Source organism: Plasmodium gonderi (assembly GCF_002157705.1).
Source record: "Plasmodium gonderi DNA, contig: Chr13, whole genome shotgun sequence".
Taxonomy (NCBI): Eukaryota; Apicomplexa; class Aconoidasida; order Haemosporida; family Plasmodiidae; genus Plasmodium; species Plasmodium gonderi.
In genome coordinates this window covers 780571-799545 of record NW_021628938.1, presented here as the reverse complement: position 1 = coordinate 799545, position 18975 = coordinate 780571, and the positions used below count along the sequence as shown (strand labels likewise).

The 18975-nt window shown below is 29.5% G+C and overlaps 5 protein-coding genes across 5 annotated transcripts; 3 read left to right on the top strand and 2 right to left on the bottom strand.

The window, feature by feature from the left end:
- Positions 1 to 88: 88 nt before the first annotated feature.
- Positions 89 to 886, top strand: PGO_131330 (hypothetical protein, conserved; the record flags this gene model as incomplete). Its single annotated transcript, XM_028689649.1, has 1 exon — positions 89 to 886. The coding sequence occupies one exon, from the start codon at positions 89 to 91 to the stop codon at positions 884 to 886; it is 798 nt and encodes a 265-aa protein (XP_028545450.1).
- A 1748-nt stretch (positions 887 to 2634) lies between these two features.
- Positions 2635 to 4371, top strand: PGO_131320 (hypothetical protein, conserved; the record flags this gene model as incomplete). Its single annotated transcript, XM_028689648.1, has 1 exon — positions 2635 to 4371. The coding sequence occupies one exon, from the start codon at positions 2635 to 2637 to the stop codon at positions 4369 to 4371; it is 1737 nt and encodes a 578-aa protein (XP_028545449.1).
- A 536-nt stretch (positions 4372 to 4907) lies between these two features.
- Positions 4908 to 7877, bottom strand: PGO_131310 (succinyl-CoA ligase; the record flags this gene model as incomplete). Its single annotated transcript, XM_028689647.1, has 1 exon — positions 4908 to 7877. The coding sequence occupies one exon, from the start codon at positions 7875 to 7877 to the stop codon at positions 4908 to 4910; it is 2970 nt and encodes a 989-aa protein (XP_028545448.1).
- Positions 7878 to 10219: 2342 nt separating this feature from the next.
- On the bottom strand, positions 10220 to 10774 carry PGO_131300 (trafficking protein particle complex subunit 5; the record flags this gene model as incomplete). The annotated part of the gene is made up of 1 exon (XM_028689646.1): positions 10220 to 10774. The coding sequence occupies one exon, from the start codon at positions 10772 to 10774 to the stop codon at positions 10220 to 10222; it is 555 nt and encodes a 184-aa protein (XP_028545447.1).
- Positions 10775 to 15170: 4396 nt separating this feature from the next.
- PGO_131290 (DnaJ domain containing protein) lies at positions 15171 to 17233 on the top strand (the record flags this gene model as incomplete). The annotated part of the gene is made up of 2 exons (XM_028689645.1): positions 15171 to 15236; positions 16037 to 17233. The coding sequence occupies 2 exons, from the start codon at positions 15171 to 15173 to the stop codon at positions 17231 to 17233; spliced, it is 1263 nt and encodes a 420-aa protein (XP_028545446.1).
- Between the last annotated feature and the right edge of the window lie 1742 nt (positions 17234 to 18975).

The following is an 18975-nucleotide window of genomic DNA, read 5'->3' as shown; positions in this document are numbered from 1 at the left end:
AATGCTCTTAATTAATTTCAACGCGAAGAAAAATAATCGTGGAAATTTTAAAAAAAAAATATATACATAAAACGTTAGCATTGGAGAAATGTATGAACTTAAAAGTGTAACAAGTCATACGGAGGAATTCGATTGCAACTCAACCACAGAATCGAGAATAATGGATTTGGAAGAAGGGAATATTTCGAAAAATGAATTTAACTCTACAAAAAAAAAAAAAATGGAAGCTTGTAATTTTTTCGCCGATAGCGAAAGTTCATTTCTTGGAAAAGGAAAAATGAAGCAGACCAAAGATACCCGAGAAAATGAAAATAAGACAATAAAAATTACAGATATTTTCAAGTGCCCATTGGAATTCCACACGAATTTCATTAGTATGATTTTATTTATAATAGGGAGTGCTTTTTTCCTTTACCCAAAGTTGTATGTAGCTGGATGTATAATTTTTTGCTTAGCATGTGTAATGTGTGTGTATAGTAACCTAATTGGTGCAATTAACATTGGAAGAGAAAAGAAAAGGGAATACTGTGGATATGTATGTTACATAATCGGTTGTATAGTTTTTATAATTGGTTCGATTTACTGTTGTTTTAAGGACGATTATTTTTCAGTTATGACATTCATAATTGGGAGTATTTTTTTTCTTATTGGAGCCATACTTTTTATAATTACTTTAGATTTTTACAAGATAAAAAGTGTGGATTATAAAGTTTTAATTGTTTATATTTCTAATTTAATTGGAGGACTTTTATTTACCATTGCTAGTATCCTTTTTTTTTATCCCACTTTTTATAATCAAGCATGTTATATGTATATCGTGGGAAGTTCGATCTTTACATTGGCAACTTGGTTTGATTATATTATTTATATAAATGGTACTGATTAACTTTTTTTTTTTTTTTTTTTTTTTTTTTTGGAATATTCACCAGCTTAGCAACCATTTTAATTTGGTTCCTACCTTTTGGTATATTTTGCCAATTTACCCACCTTAGAAGTTATTTCTTCACTTTCATTTTTCATTTTCATTTTTTTTAACGTTTTACATGCATAAATTCGAAAATTTCGAGAGTCAGCACCTACGAACCATTGTCTGGTTTAATTTTTGTCTCTCAAGAATTGTGCAATCCTTTTACATATTGAATTTTTTTTTTTTTTATTTTGTTTCGAAAGAGTAAATAAAAATGCCCATAGAAAAAAGGTCTTATTGCGTGCCTTTTTATTTCCCTATTGTTTTTAACCTGCCCTGTTCAGCTTCATTGATTTTAATTTATTTCATATATTTGTTATGCTCACAAATGTGCATATGTGCGTCATACGTTCATATATTTGTGCTTCTGGTTGTGTTTGTGTTTTATTTTAATAACATGGTTATCATTCCCAGAATGGTCTATATCGAATGTGGTATCGGTCTCGTGCGACACTGCATACGACATTGGTTGTTCCATCGTGTGACAGTTCCATCACCTGATATCACTTCACTGCTTGGCCTTCTGCCCTCCCACCACAAACATTCACACACATGTGCACCCTTTTATCCCATTTTTATATTTGCGCACCCAACATTTGTGTGTATTTTAGCTAGACGAATAAAACTTTTAAAACAACCTGAACAGTTCAGATTTAGTAGATTAATGTTCTTGTACTGTTTCTTTATCACCATTGTGTGAACCTTTGGAAAACATATACACCTCTGTAAGAAAAAGGTTTTATTTACTCAGTGGACGTAGTTTACTCTTGTGTTGGTTCGTCCTGTTGTTTTGGCATTAGTTTATTAATGTCTTCATCAATTTGCACACTTGTGCCTTGGGCTTTGACAAAAAAAAAAAAAAAAAAAAAAAAAAAATCACAAAATGGCTAGTTTACTAAAAGATAGCGTCCGCTTTTGAAATATCAAGAAAGATAAAAAATAAAAAAATTAAATATACACAATTCTACATACACACAAGTACACACAATCCTATTCGTACCATTTTGTAAATAGAAAAAAAAAATAAAAAATAAAAATTCTATTTATTCTTATGTTGAAAATAGAGATGTAAAAGAAAGAAATACTGAATGCTAGGGTGAAAAAGGGGTTATATCACATGATGTAACAGCTAAACACAGCATATGCTAACATTTTCAACATTTTATAGATTAAGAAAGGAGGATGGAAAAACAAAATTAAACTTCATTAAATATAATTAAACCAGATTGGAGTGATAAAGTGAAATTCCTTGATGTGCTGCTCACTTTTTTTTTTTCAAATTATTATGTATGTTAGTAATGTTCAAGTGCTTTATAAAATCCAATACAAATATTTTTTTTACCCTGTGGGTGGAATAAAAAAAAAAGTATAGTTCTAAAAAATGCAACGTAATGATAAACATACATTCGGTTTATAGAAAATGAATATACGGGTGATGTGGAGATGAGTAGTTTGCATTTTTTTTTTTTTCTTTCGTTTAGAAGTTTTCTTATTAGGAAGCTACTCATCACCGTTACTACTTCTCAACTTGGCCACTTCTCAATTTGGCCTCTTCCCCAATTTGACCTCTTCCCCAATTTGACCTCTTCCCCAATTTGACCTCTTTCCCAATTTGACCTCTTCCCCAATTTGACCTCTTCCCCAATTTGACCTCTTCCCCAATTTGTATGGCTGCTCTGGCAAGGTCTGTCGGAAAGTGCCTTAAAATACGAAAGGGCAATTTTCCGAATTTGCATTTCAGCTCATATAGGAAGAGCGACATACACTACCAGTATGAGGAGATGTTAAATATTGGAAATAAGAATCCTGAACAAGTGATAAGTTTGCTCAATGATGTGTGTAGAAAAAAGAGATGCGACGTAGAAATGGTGAAATGTATAACAAATCATATATATGATTTTAGTGATGATTTTTTCTGCCCTCAGTTGGTTAAAATATTAGAAAATTATGTAAAATTAAAATACTCAGATGAAACTCTACTTGGAATAGTATGTAACAGAGTAGAAGATTTAGTAAGTATAAGATCGTGCTTAAGAATAAAAACATTGATTAATGTTTGTAAGCAATTAAATCTTCATCATCCAATTGTTAAATTGCGTGTTTTATTAGAACTTAATAGTAACATAAATGATTACAAAAATGAGTTAGTATCTATACTGAAGAATATATCCTATTTACACGTGGATTCAATTACGTGTTCTAACATTATTAACAGGCTCATAATAAATTACGAATATTATGATAAAGACATATTTACCATATTTGAAGCCTTCAGTAGACTAGATGAACCCAATGAAAGGTTCATCGATTTGGTTGACAAAAAGGTAAAACAGATACAAAATAAAAGTGACAATTGTTGTAATTTAAAAAATTTTATAAAATTTCTAAGTGCATGCAAGAGATTAGGTCTAAAAGAAAATACATACTTACATACTCAATTTGAAAAAAAAATAAACAACATCAAATTGTTATCTCCACAAAATATATCGTATATTCTTCTTCTGATGTTATCAACCAAATTCAGACACCAAGGATTATTTGACTTACTGATTATGAACATGGAAAATTACGTAAACAATAAGGGCGAAAATCAAGTCTTCAAAAGAGAGGAATTGTATTTACCCCAACTCCATCATCAACATCATCATGAATATCTTTACCATGTGGGAAAAAGAGATCGACATAAGACTAGAGAAGAACAATTATTTTCATTTCCAATTGAAGAGATTAAAAGGGACAATATGCCAAGCTTTTATAACGCATACATTTTGCACTTTCTGCCGTTTCATCTAGTGTTACTAACCTTGTTGAACTATGAAGAAAAAAACACACTCAAACTTTTACTCAACGTTTGCATTATAGACTATATATTTTTATACGATACATCCAACTTGATAAAGTTATTATATACATGCACACTCCTCATGGAGGAGGGAAAGCGATCAAATAAAGGCACGGAAGAAATGGATGAATTAGAAAAAACTGCGCATCAAATATTTAGAAACCTTCAACATGTATATAAAAATGCAACAATAAATGATATGAAAATTTTACACACCTGTTTCTTATACCATAAGAACAGTATTAATAAAAACCCACAGCTAAAAAAATTACATGAAGATTTAACTCATAATCATTGTTTCTCTCTCTTGCCATCATCGTATGATAATCTAAATTTCGAAAATTTAAAAGTTATCAAGTGTGCAAGCTCATCCTATTTAAAAAGTAAAAGTGATAATTCCATTTTCTTCTATCTTAGCAAAAATGATTTTTTTGCCACAGACCTGTGCAAATATGAAACGTTACTCCCTAGTGTCAAATTGAGGAAGACCATTTTGACTAACAAGTACGACAGCACTCATGATATAAAAATGCTTTATCGTGATGTGCCACTATTCTACTGAGGTTTACAATTAGTGCATACATGTTTTGAACTATTTTGATTGGGGTGAAAATGTATCCCATGGATCAGAAAAGGAAAGAAGAGGGCGGGAGATATTTCGAAAATGGGGAGTAATAATTTTAGATAATTTTATTTTTTCTTTTAAAATGTTTTACAATTGAAAATTTCCAAGTTTTTTTTTTTTTTCGGCTATGAGTGGGAAGTATGTATGTATGTATGTACGTATGTATTGTGGCTAATTTTCTTTAATTTTTATTATTTTTATTTTTTTATTTTTTTATTTTTTTTTTTTTTTAATTTTTTTTTTTTTAATTTTTTTTTTTTTTTAATTTTTTTTTTTTTAATTTTTTTTTTTTTAATTTTTTTTTTTCCCGTAATGTGCAAAAAAAAAATAAACAGAGTTACTAGAGCTAGTAAACCTACTAGACCCACTTTACTGCTAACAAAAATAAGCAACTGCGAAGAAAATATGCTCGCTCTGCAAAAATCAGTGCGGTTAAAAAATAAGAACACTGAATATGCGTGAGGTTCTATTGTCTAGATTGAAGTAACATAACATTCGAAATTGTCATGAGCATAGTCGAGTGTGTAAGACAACGATTTGAGTTCATTCGCATAGGGAGATTTTTTGTTAAGGTAGAGGAAGATAGATTTACAATTTTGTTTTTTTGAAAATATGTGTAATTTTTCTATTAAATGATTAAATGTTGCTTTATCCTTTGCATAAATATAACAGTGATTTTTATCTTGTCTCTTCTCCGTTTTAACCAATCCGTTAATTTTATTTTTCCAGAAATGAAGTATAACATTATAAAAATCGTAATCTGCATTGCATAGTTCATATGCAAACAACTCAGTTTTTATATTTTCTAGTTTTGTAAAGAAGAAAGTATCTAGATGTAATTCACTTGCATTATTTTTGAGAAAATTATGCACCAATTTAACATCGTATGCATGAACAGATCTCGTGATAGAATCTAAATGGTTTCCTGCGTTCTGTTGTTGCTCTACTCCTTTATTGTTCATCATCTTATTTAATCCCCTGATATCATTAAAGAATACCATGTCGATAGGGTACTTCTTCTCAAAGTTGTCATATATGCTGCTGCTGCTGCTGCTACTGCTTCTACTTGATTGAAACGATTCTGGTGTCAAATTTTTGCGGAGAGTAAATCTTGCATCTAGAGCCATTATATCAGCTCCACAAACAAACAAGGGATTGATATCACATTCGTTAATGTATGGAAGTAAATCCAAAATTAATTCTGAAAAATTCATAATGGTAGTTATTAGTTTGGGCATATCACATTTTTTGAATCTAGAAGATTTTCCCAATAAAGCATTATATATTTTGGTGTCTTTAATCATATGGTGAGTATAAGAATAATTCAAAGGAGGTATTAGCAACACATTGTCTTTGAATACTTCTACATATGAACCACCAGAACCGAATAATAACACGGGGCCAAAGTTGTTGTCAAAATAGTAACCTAGAATTAATTCAATTCCATCATTTGTATTTATCATTGTTTGAATTGTAACACCTTTAAATTCTTTTTCTAAATTATGTTTTTTAACATTTTCTTCAATTTTTTTGTATGATTCAATTAACTGTTCCTTAGTGTTTATATTTAAAATAACTCCTCCAATATCTTTCTTATGTGTAATTGTATCTGAGTAAATTTTCATAGCACATGGATAGGAGAATTTTGTGTAATTTTCAATTTCATCTAAGGTAAGAAATATCTGTGTCTCAACTGTTGATATACCGTAGCTTTGTAAAATTAATTTGGAATCAAATTCGTTTAAGATGTAGTTTTTCTTTTCAAATGCTTTCTTGATTACATCTATAGGAGTGGTATTATGTTTTAACTTTGTCTCATTCGAATTTGTTGACAAGCTCTGTTGAATTTCACCACTTCCATAAGAATTGCAAAAATTGGTACCTTTTTCAAAATAATGTTTTTGAATAATCATATTAATGTAATAATTCTGCTGTTCATCCGAGAGGAAATTTGGTATTTCCTGATACAGGTTCTGAATATGTATCATATTTTTGTATAATTTTAACAGATTCTGAGCTGAATGTTCAGGGTGTATGAATGTTGGTATATTGTTCCTATTCAGTAGATTTGTTGATTCTTCTAGAGATACTCCTCCTAAATAGTTACATAAGATAACTCTCCCTTGTTTGGTTGCTTCATCTTTAACATTTATAATTTCTTTAGCCGTGTTTAACGGATCAGTTACACTTTGTGGAGATAACAAAATTATAATATTCTTAAACTGTTCATCTTTTATTAATGCTTCGATTGTTTTTTTATACAACACTGGTGATGCATCTCCCAATATGTCGACAGGATTAGCTTTACTCCATGAATGTGGTAAAAATGTATCTAATGTTTTCTTCAAATTTGAATTAAGATTTGTTAAATTTCCATCATTTTTTATAATGTTATCTACAAGCAAGACACCTGGACCTCCTGCATTTGTTACAACACAAACTTCATTAGTTTCTGGATATTTTGAAAAGTTTAAAATTTTGCACATATTAAATAATTCTTCAAAATTCTCTACTACTAGAACCCCTATTTTTTTCATAGATGCATAGAATATTTCATAATTTCCAACCATAGAACCTGTATGAGAAATGGCTGCTTCTGCAGCTTTGGCTGTCTTTCCACTCTTTAGAAGAATGATTGGCTTATATAAACATACCTTCTTACAAACGGCCACAAATTTACTCATATCACCAATGGATTCAACATACAATAAAATGTATTTCGTCTTCTCATCATAAAATAAATATTCTACTAATTCATAAAATTGCACATCACACATAGAACCCACAGAAATAAAATGTGAAAAACCAATGTTGTGCTGTAATGACAAATCTAAGGCAGCAGAACAGATAGCACCACTTTGAGAAAGCAAAGAAAAATTACCTTTTAATATATTATTGTCAGCAAACGAAGCGTTCATATTATGATATGAATTAATAATTCCCAAACAGTTCGGACCTATTATTCTAATATCATTTTCTTTTGCAACATTTAATATTTGTTTTTCTAATTCCAATCCTTCAGAACCCGTTTCTTTAAATCCAGCTGTAACTATTACTACTCCTTTTACATTTTTACTTTTCAAATCCTTCATAACTTGTAGCACATGATTTCTTGGGACAGCTACTACAGCCAAATCGACATTTTCATCTGGTATATCTACAATACTTTTATAGCTGTCTCGATCATATACTTTTCCACCCTTACTATTCACAAAATATAATTTATAATTCTCTTCTCCTTTCATTAGATTATTAACAATGGAATTTCCAACCGATCCTTTTCTTTCTGTTGCCCCGATGACACTTATACTCTTTGGTTTGAATACATAATTCAAATTATTCTTAAAATACCCTGTCTGTTGTACATTTTGGTTATATCCTACCCATACACTGTAGTAATTCTTCAGGACAACAAATCTATTGTTTCTCTTGCTAATCATCATTTTGGCTAGTCTGGTATTTAAAAAATGGGTTGGCAAAAGGGTTGGAAAATGGATTACCAAAAAGTAATAAATTCAGAACACAGCGTGGTGTGCATATAGGGATAAACAATCATGACACGTTGTTGCACCAAATTGAAACACCAAACGGTGGCAGGAAAGAAAACTCCAAAACTGCAAAATTCCCAGAACTCACATGGGTGGAGGGATGTATGATAACCTCTTTTCACTTTGAATAATTCTTCACCTATTGGAAATGTACAAATTTATGTGGTGAAAAAAATAAATACATTAAAATACCCTAAATATTACAAACTAATATGCATAGGATAAGTCTTATTTATGTGTAAATTTAGATTGTTACAAATGGGAAGAAATGTTAATCTTTTTATTTATTTATTTTATTTTTTTTTTTATATGTATCCTTATTCATGTAGCATACATAAAAAAAAATATCTGGTGTGTTTCCTCTTTTAGATTTTACTTCTCTGTAAAAAAAAAAAAAAAAAAAAAAAAAAAAATTTACCTGATAGTTGACTATGGGCCTATATGTTTTTAACGTGAAAGAAGAAAATGTATTAATTTTTTTTTTTTTTTTTTTTTTCTGTATATATATATATATACTTCATAAGCATTTCTCCTTTTCTTCTCCTTATTCCATTTTTTTTTTTTTTTTTTTTATCTAATTATCTGCAGAATTCACAAATGTACTGTATGATGGGGTATGACAAAAGTATACACATATATACATGAATCAAAATAATTTTTTCTATGTTTGCTTGTTATAAGAAATAGATGAACACACATATAAACACCCTACACCAAGTCACACTAGAATTATCTTGAATATTTTTCAGTAAGCTTCTTGACAGAGTGCATCCAATTTATAGGTAGTATGTGGTGCAAACAATTCGATATATGTAAATAAGAATATACCAACTTAACCACGTGTGCATATGTGATTAAATTACAATTTGGGTGAATTAGATGTATCTAAGGAATTCGAAGAAACAAATCTGGTTTCTGCTTTCATTTCCCTAATCTTTTATCCTTTCTTTCCTTCTCTTTTTTTTTAACCCACATTAAATAGAGGAAAATATATAATAGTAAAATGAATTACCTCATGTGAATTTGAGCTAATTTTGAGTTTTCTTTTTTCACAGCTCGAAAATGTCCCTAAACTTTTTATATTTTTTTGTGGTATGTTTATGCATGTACATTTTTTTTCAGTTGTTCCAATATACATGATGCATCCAATATGAACATATATATTTATCCTTTTTTTTTATTGTGAACACAAAATTTTTTTTTTTTTTTTAAACCTTATTATGCGGAGAAAATACAACCCCTAAATATGGTATAAGTTTGAACGCAATGATATAATATTCCATTTCCTATGGGTACGAAAAATTGTTTCATTTTTTTTTCATAAAATGATATAAGTGTGTACTATTATAATATATAAATACACGAAACATGGCATGGGTGTCATATATTTTCTTTCTTTTTTAAACTTACAAGGTATATGAATAAAACGATTTTCATAATGTTTTGCTAATTGGTAAACAAGTTCTTGCACATGTGAAAAAAAAAAAAAAAAAAAAAAAAAAAGATATTCATCTACTGGAGTGTTTTTATGTGATGTAAATTCAATGCAGTGCAACTCGATGTAAAGTAATTCAGTATAGTGTAATTGTCTAACCAAAGGTGGAAAAGCATATTCACAAAAAAAAGGAAGAAAAAAAAATGCAAAAAGGAGGAGAAAAGGATGTATATAACAATATTGTTTCTCACTCCCTCTACCACCATATTGTATGTTTTGCTACGTCTTCTCTCTCCAGGTATATTTTTATACATTGTAGTTTTGTTCAAGTCTGATTTTGGCAAATTTGTTTGACATAAGCACATACTCTCTTCATGTTTAAAAATCCATTTTGAGGATTCTTCCAAAAAAGAAAATAATTACATAGGAATTTTTCGAAAAATTTACAATTTCTTAAAGATTCCTATGTATTTTTGTTCTTTCTTTTTTCTGCCCTAATGCTGTTGTCATCTGATAAGCATGTCTGAGTATTCGTGTGCAGCAGAATGAGTGATTTCTATATGAAAACGAGGAGGGAGGTAGAAATCATCAGAAGCAACATCATGATGGCATTTAAATTTTTGACCCATTGCAATATGTGCGAAACTCTTAGAGTTATAAATCCAAAGGTGCGAACTATATTACCCTTTTGGTAAGATCACATCTATAAATTGTGGAATTGCTAAGCTATTGAAAATTTTTATGTTCTATTCAGTTTGTGATAAGTTACAAAAAGCTCGGCTCTTGCAGAGGGACAAATGTATCAGTGATTCTTCTCCCTTTCCACTACCTCAGGGTAGAACTTGATAAAAATTGTAGTGTTGAAATTTTTCTCGTCTTCATAAACGGTATGTGCAGTAACTTCTGCCTGAAATTCTGAGCTACAAAGAAATCCTTCTACTATTCCAGCTGCAAAGGAAGCACAATTTATATTTCCATAATCTTTAGGAACGGTTATAAATTTGTTCAGCAAAATATTTTTATCACAAATCATGTATTCATATACACTATCTTGTGACTTAAGTAAATCTGATGAATGTTGAAATAAATATTTCCATACATGTTTCGACAAAAATGTCAATGCACTTATAATGTTTATAAACCTTTTTGTTTTATTCTTATATGGAAGATACTCATTCAGTTTATATCCTACTCGTAAGCCCATTTCATGTAAGGAATCTTCAATTCGATATCCTCTCTTACTCTTGCATAAACAGTACTGCACTATTTCACTAAATAATATGCTGAATGCACTCAAACTTACATCTTGTGGAACTCTATTAAGTTCCAGTTCCAATATGTTTTTCTTTTTATCCATTTTCGTCTACAGGATTAGATGTGCTCTCATGGCAGAGTTGTTGTGTGTGTGTGTGTGTGTGCGTAAGTGAGTGTTGCAGCATCACCCCTTATTGCCTTATTGCCTTATTGCCTTATCACCTTCTCACATATGCATGCTTGAACTTAACATATTTTGCTTCCCTCCCCTCTATACATGTTCTTGTTTTATTGTGGAAATTCATAAACGTAATCATTTATCCCCCTTCCTATCACAATACAACTATAATGTTTCTTTACTCTACTATTTACAATTAACTAGGGGAACCATAAACAAAATTTTGACTATGCCTAAGTATGCTTTTTCTTTTCCTTAGAATAATATATATAAAACAAATGTATAAGTGCTAACAACACTAACTCTTTTTCATATTTTTTTATCCAATTTTGTATAAGTGGAAGAGAGAAAAAAAAAAAAAAAAAATACGAAAAAATATGTTCTTTTTTTTTTTTTTTTTCCAAACTTTTATATATACATGTAAGTCCTCTATAAACCTTCTTATCAACCTTTCCTTTTTTTTTTTTTTTTTTTTTTTTATTTCCAAAGTAATATATATTTTCACTGCACCACACAGTTGGAAGGTTTAGAATACAAAATGACCCTTTACCACTATCCCCAACGGATTTCACTCTACACATATAGATATGAAAATTATATTTTTTTTTTTTTTTTTTTTTTGGCTCATCGAGCAAATTATATTTTGTAAATTTGTAGAAAATTAAAAATGCACATACATATATGCACATGTATATGTGATAAATAATAAATCACAGAATTTGGCACAAATATGGGCGTAGTTGCACTTTTGTGAGCAATTTTTAGTAGAATTTTTTTTTTTTTTTTTTCTATTTATATTCTCTATTGTTATGGAAAAACGTAAAAAACATTTGCATCTTTTAAATGAAGTTTTAAATTGAATATGTGCATATGTTTTAGTTCAGTATGAACTCATGGGAGAAATTGACAGAAACGTACGCCCAATTCGGGCCAAGCAAATTCCATTTTGGTTTATCAGCTTGCACAAAATAGTATGCACATATATATGCATACTGCTTCTCCCGTATGTGGGTAGATAAAACAAGCGTTTGTTTTTATTTGTTCTTGTGTGTGCTTGTCCTTGTGCTTGTCCTTGTGCTTGTCCTTGTGCTTGTCCTTGTATGTGCGTTTATTACATTTTCTTACGAATTAATAACCCCGTAGTATAATCAGAAAAAGATGGTAACAAGACAATGCAACATACAATTGCGAATGCGTTTTCCATTTTAGATGAAAAGGAGAATAGATGTTATGAATAGACACACCAAGTAATAAGTAGCTTGGATTCTATTCAATACACACAAGAAGTAATGTATGAAGGGATACTCATGAATACCACAATTTGTGGGGTGCAAAACGTCTGTTATTTTTTGACACATAGAGAATATAGCTTTCGAGATGAAAAAATGAATAATGAAAAAAATTTCTTCATCATTCATCATTCATCGTTAGCTTGTTATGAAAAAATTGTATATATTTCCATTTTATCGATTAATAAAGGGATAACATTAAAGCCGCTCATTCGGTGCAATAATGATAATGAATAAATTTTTCTTTTTCGAAATAATTATGCAAAGGAAAAAGGAGAAAAGCTGAATATATAAAATTCGTTAAAATGGGTCACAGAAGAACTAAGTAGGTGTGTATATAAAGGCAATATGATTAAATACATTGTGAACATTTTCATTTCATTCCATGTGAATTCATTTTGTATCCTAAATGTTTAGATATATACATGTAACGTGTACATGTGTTTGTACTTGTTTATGCTTGTGTATGCATGCGTACATGTGTTTGTACTTGTTTATGCTTGTGTATGCATGCGTACATGTGTTTGTACTTGTTTATGCTTGTGTATGCATGCGTACATGTGTTTGTACTTGTTTATGCTTGTGTATGCATGCGTACATGTGTTTGTACTTGTTTATGCTTGTGTATGCATGCGTACATGTGTTTGTACTTGTTTATGCTTGTGTATGCATGCGTACATGTGTTTGTACTTGTTTATGCTTGTGTATGCATGCGTACATGTGTTTGTACTTGTTTATGCTTGTGTATGCATGCGTACATGTGTTTGTACTTGTTTATGCTTGTGTATGCATGCGTACATGTGTTTGTACTTGTTTATGCTTGTGTATGCATGCGTACATGTGTTTGTACTTGTTTATGCTTGTGTATGCATGCGTACATGTGTTTGTACTTGTTTATGCTTGTGTATGCATGCGTACATGTGTTTGTACTTGTTTATGCTTGTGTATGCATGCGTACATGTATTTGTATAATTTTTTTTTTTTTTTTTTTTTTTTTTCCCTTTTATGCCTCATGGGTCACATATACATTTCCGTTCATAGGCTTATTTTGTATAATGTTATTTTCCTTATTCATACCATTTCTGGTTGTTATAAAAACAGAGTCATAAATTTTTTATAATGCTGCAAAAGATTTGAAGCAGTTACTTTGTGTGTACATTTGAACTCATATCTCTAGTATTTGGTATATATATTTTAACGGAAAATGAATAGTATTAATTTAGAATAATATGTATATATGAATGAAGAAACCACCTTCTTTTTTACTCTTGTGTTGATCTTTCTTCGCATATAAAAAATGTACATTAATAATGTTATGTATTTATACATAACCCCTAGGTAAATTTGTAATATGTGTACTTAAAAGGGGGAAGCTTTTTTCTCCTTGTTTAAAAAAAAAAAAAAAAAAAAAAATTAAGAATTATTTCGTGGAACACACACATAGTGTAGTGTGGATTAAATCCATTTCAACTAAGACGTGCAGAAAATGTGGAAGTAAATTGTCGAAAAGTGGTTATAATGGAAAAAAAAAAAAAAAAAAAAAAAAAAAGTCTATTTCTACAAAAAAATAAATTTTTTTTAAAAACATGTATGTTTATAAAATACATTAATATTAATTTAAACACACCATTATGCTTGCCCCAGAGGAAATAACGATTTTTTTTTTTTTTTTTTTTTTTTTTTTTTTTTTTTTGTCAATGTAAGATGCAGTTAAGGAACAATAAACAAAATATGTAGAAGTGCTAAGTGTTTAAATGTACGCGTATACCACATATGTAAACATGTATATATACATATATATATATATATATATATATTTAGTTATTATAGATACATATATAACCATAACGGAGTCTGTTTGAATGTACTTTTTTGCATTAAATGCATATGTATATGCAATGCATACAATGCAATACAAACACATATCAAGCAAAACAAAATGGCACTATCATCTTACTAGTCATTTTAAGAGAAGCCAACGTGATGTGCTTTAACATAAGAATTCCATAAACATTTACATATACGTATGTGCAATGCTGAGTTGCTAAAAACTGGAAGGATTGTATATATATATATATATATGCCAATAGTGAGTAGAGGCTTCATTTCAAAGAGGGAGAAAAAAATTAAAAAAAAAAATACATGATCTGCTTTCTAACAAAAAGTGTAAATATGTATTCATATACCATATATATATATTATTTATCCACATACTCCTATATATATGTAAGCGTTTCGTGCGATTTATAACAATCCTACAAATAACACGTAAGCTTCCATAAAGGGTTGATGGGGCCCATTTTAAAAAATAAATTGACTGATGCTGCTGCCAGAGGCTTTTTTTTGTTTTTTTTTTTTTTTCCCATGTAGCGATAAAAAATAAATAGCAAGAGAAAAAAAAAAAAAAAAAAAAAAAAAAATCAAAACACTGTAAAGCCAAAACAAAGCGAAGCAAAGGAAAACAAAATATATAAAAAATAAAAGCCAAGGAAAAGAAAAAAAGGGGGCAAAGCATTGAAGAGAGAACGAATGAACCAAATGAACGAATGCACAAATGCACGAATGCACGAATGCACGAATGCACGAATGAACGAATGAACGAATGAACGAATAAACGAATAAAAGAATAAACGTACAGTATAGCAATTGTTGATGCCTGTGCCTACCATTTTACATTTTACATGTTTAAGCATAAATATACATATATATACAGCGTACTTGTATTCACATATGTTATGTACATGCATACATGTAAACGCATATATATACACAAAAAAAAGTTAAAAAAAAAAAAAAAAAAAAAAAAAAGGGAAAGCTTAAGAGAAAAAAAGGAAATCCCTAAAAAAGGAAGGAGAGAAAACATTCTTATTTTATTTAAAAAATTTGTGTTAAAAGTTTACCCTAAAAAATACTGTCATACAAATTTAGTTCCATATATATTAACAGAATTCTTAATTGTAGAATTCCCCAAAATTGTTATTTTCATAATATAATATAACGTAACCATATACGTAAAAAATTAATTTAAAAAAATGTTTTTCTCCTCTGGTTTTCCCTTTGATTCTATGGGTGGGCAACAAGCCCGTAGGAAAAGAGAAGTAAGCAAACCAAAATGAGAGGCATGCGAAAACTCCAAACTGTCAAATGGCACATTTGCCCATGTAAATATAAATATAGATATGTATGCATGTACAAATAAGGTGTATACATGCATATATACATTGCGCTAAGCTGACTCACAACATATTTATACCTGAAATCTTGATAACACAATTCATGTTGCGTATGTGTTATAATAGTAATATAGAACTAAAACGAATATGCACATAATATGCTCGTTTATATGTGGTACATTTGTGCAAAGAGAATAAGAAAATCCAAAGTGTGCTGTGTGTTGTGTTATTGTGTGCATGGAAAAAAAAAAAGTGAAAAATATGGACTGATTTAGTAACTTCCTATGTTATACCAGCGTTATTGTTTTTGCTCATTTCCCATGTTTCCATTTTTTGCACACAAGCGAGAAGTGAGAGAATTTCAGTTACACATGTTTACACACACACTCACAGGGAAAACCCACAGCTAGCAAAAAATAAATAAAATGAAATATATAAAATGAAATATATAAAATGAAATAAAAAAAATAAAGTAAAAAAAATTAAGGAAAAAAATTAAGGAAAAAAATTAAGGAAAAAAAATTAAGGAAAAAAAATTAAGGAAAAAAATTAAGGAAAAAAAATTAAGGAAAAAAAATTAAGGAAAAAAAATTAAGGAAAAAAAATTAAGGAAAAAAAATTAAAGAAAAAAAATTAAGGAAAATAAAATAAAAATTGTATGAACAGTTCATGCAATTATTTCATTTTTTTTTTTTTTTTTTTTTTTCCGCCCCCCATTTGTTCAGGTAAATAATTCAAAATATTACGAAGTTTTGAATCTAAAAAAAAACTGCACCACGGATGAAGTAAAAAAAGCATACAGGAAGTTAGCAATAATACATCACCCAGATAAAGGTGGAGATCCAGAGAAATTTAAAGAAATATCAAGAGCATATGAAGTTTTATCTGATGAAGAAAAAAGGAAATTATATGATGAATATGGAGAAGAAGGATTAGAAAATGGAGAACAACCTGCCGATGCAACTGATCTATTTGATTTCATATTAAATGCAGGAAAGGGAAAAAAAAAGAGAGGAGAAGATATTGTAAGTGAAGTAAAAGTAACCCTTGAGCAGCTATATAACGGTGCTACTAAAAAATTAGCAATTAGCAAAGATGTTATATGTACAAATTGTGAAGGTCATGGAGGACCCAAAGATGCAAAAGTCGACTGTAAGCAATGTAATGGAAGAGGTACAAAAACTTATATGAGATATCATTCAAGTGTTTTACATCAGACCGAAGTAACATGTAATGGCTGTAGAGGAAAAGGTAAAATATTTAATGAAAAAGATAAGTGCACAAATTGTAAAGGAGGATGTGTTTTAAAGACAAGAAAAATTATTGAAGTGTATATTCCAAAGGGTGCACCAAACAAACATAAAATTGTTTTCAATGGTGAAGCAGATGAAAAACCAAATGTAATAACAGGTAATCTTGTTGTAATATTGAATGAAAAACCACATCAGCTATTTAAAAGAGAAGGAGTAGATTTATTTATTTCGCATAAAATCTCTTTATACGAATCACTAACAGGTTTTGTTGCAGAAATTAATCATTTGGATGAAAGAAAAATATTAGTTGATTGCACAAATACAGGATTTGTAAGACATGGAGACATAAGAGAGATAGCCGAGGAGGGAATGCCAACATATAAAGACCCATTCAAAAAAGGAAATTTATATATAACATTCGAGGTTGAATATCCCATGGATTTAATCATAACAAATGAAAAAAAAGAAATATTGAAAATTCTAAAAAAACAAAATGAAAATGAAAAGAAATACGATTTAGAAAATAGCGAATGTGAAGTTGTTACATCACAATCTGTAGATAAGGAATATTTGAAACAGAGACTCACCAAACAACAACAGGAAACTTATGATGATGAAGATCATCAACCTGAGATGGAAGGGCAGAGAGTGGCTTGCGCTCAGCAGTGATAACACACACTTCATTTGTATATTTTTATGCATCTCGAAGGGATTGCTTTTTTTTTTTTTTTTTTTTTTTTTTTTTTTTATGGAGTGTGTGTGTCTGTGTGTTATTGATGTGTGCGGTAGAAATTTCCGTTCTCTCTGGGAGAGAGAAACTTTTGTTGTTGTATCTACAATGATATCAATGGCGTTCACACAAAAATGCTACATAAGTATAAACACAGCACAAAATTATGAAATTCAAAACGATGCAGAACAGGGCAATGTAAAAATGAAGTATATATGGGGTAAATGGATGAGCCACAAGAATCAAAGTCACATTTTGTACGAAAAATTGCAAGTCTCAGAAGGAGAAATGCAAATCAGATGACGTATCCAGTGCGGGCATATTCTAGTTAAAAAAAAGTCAAAAAAAAAAAAAAAAAAAAAGCCAAGAAAAAAGTATACTGCTGGCACTATGTTGTGTTTATTTTTCTTTAATCACCTGAGGAATTTTTCCCATACAGAATAAAAACGGCTTTATATTTATTTTTAATTCAACTATTATTTGCTGTTCCTGCAACCATTTCTGTGTAACGCATGTATGTAGTATGAGCCAATCAGTAGGACACGGAGTGTAAAAATGTAGTTTTTAAAAAAAAAAAAAAAAAAATAACATAAAAAATTATAAAATAAAAATAATAATAAAAAATTATAAAATAAAAAACATTGATTCATTTTCCCCACCTTTTCAATCCTATAATTATACATGTTTCGTGTGCCGCACAAGTTGCTTACATTATATGCATATATATGTATATATATATATATGTGCACACGTGAATAAGCATATAAGGCGGATTCGAGAATAAAATAATAACAGGATCAGTTTTAAGAATTGACGTGTTCGAGTAGAAAAGGAGTGAATAGATGACTAAAGGATATTCATTAAGAATTTTTTTTTTTTTTTTTGGTTCGTTGCATAGCTGGTTTAACTATGTGTCTTGAGGGAAGGAATAAATTACGTTGCATTAAATTAAGTTGTCTAAAATTGTGCTAAATTGTGCTATATTGTATTTTATTAAGTTAAATAAAATTTTTTTTTTTTTTCCCCACCTCCAAATTTTGTGTCGCTATGCGTGCACATGCAAACGTATACATTACACTGTATAAATACACACTTATATATATATACACCACCTATATGCATATATATACACCACCTATATGCATATATATACACCACCTATATGCATATATATACACACCTATATGCATATATATACACACCTATATGCATACATATACACACCTATATGCATACATATACACACCTATATGCATACATATACACACCTATATGCATATATATATTTATATACGCACGTGTGTATATAGTCATATGCACATATGTACATGTTTATATTTTTGCATAAATGGATATACACAGACAATGTGTAAGCACATTCGTACCCTCCACCCCCATGTACACACGTAAATATTATTTCTATTTTTACGCCCCACTCGTAATTACATATATGAATACATAAGTTCATATACATATACACACATACACACATACATACATACACAACTAGTACACATTTCAACTTTTAAAAGAAAACCTCCCTTCATATAATTAAAAATAAATCAAAAAAAAAAAAAAAAAAAAAAAAAAAAAAAAGATACAGTGTGAATAGGAAAAAACTCTTGCTCATCATAGAGCCTGCTAGACAACTGGGGAGATAACTCCAAGAATACATTAGCAC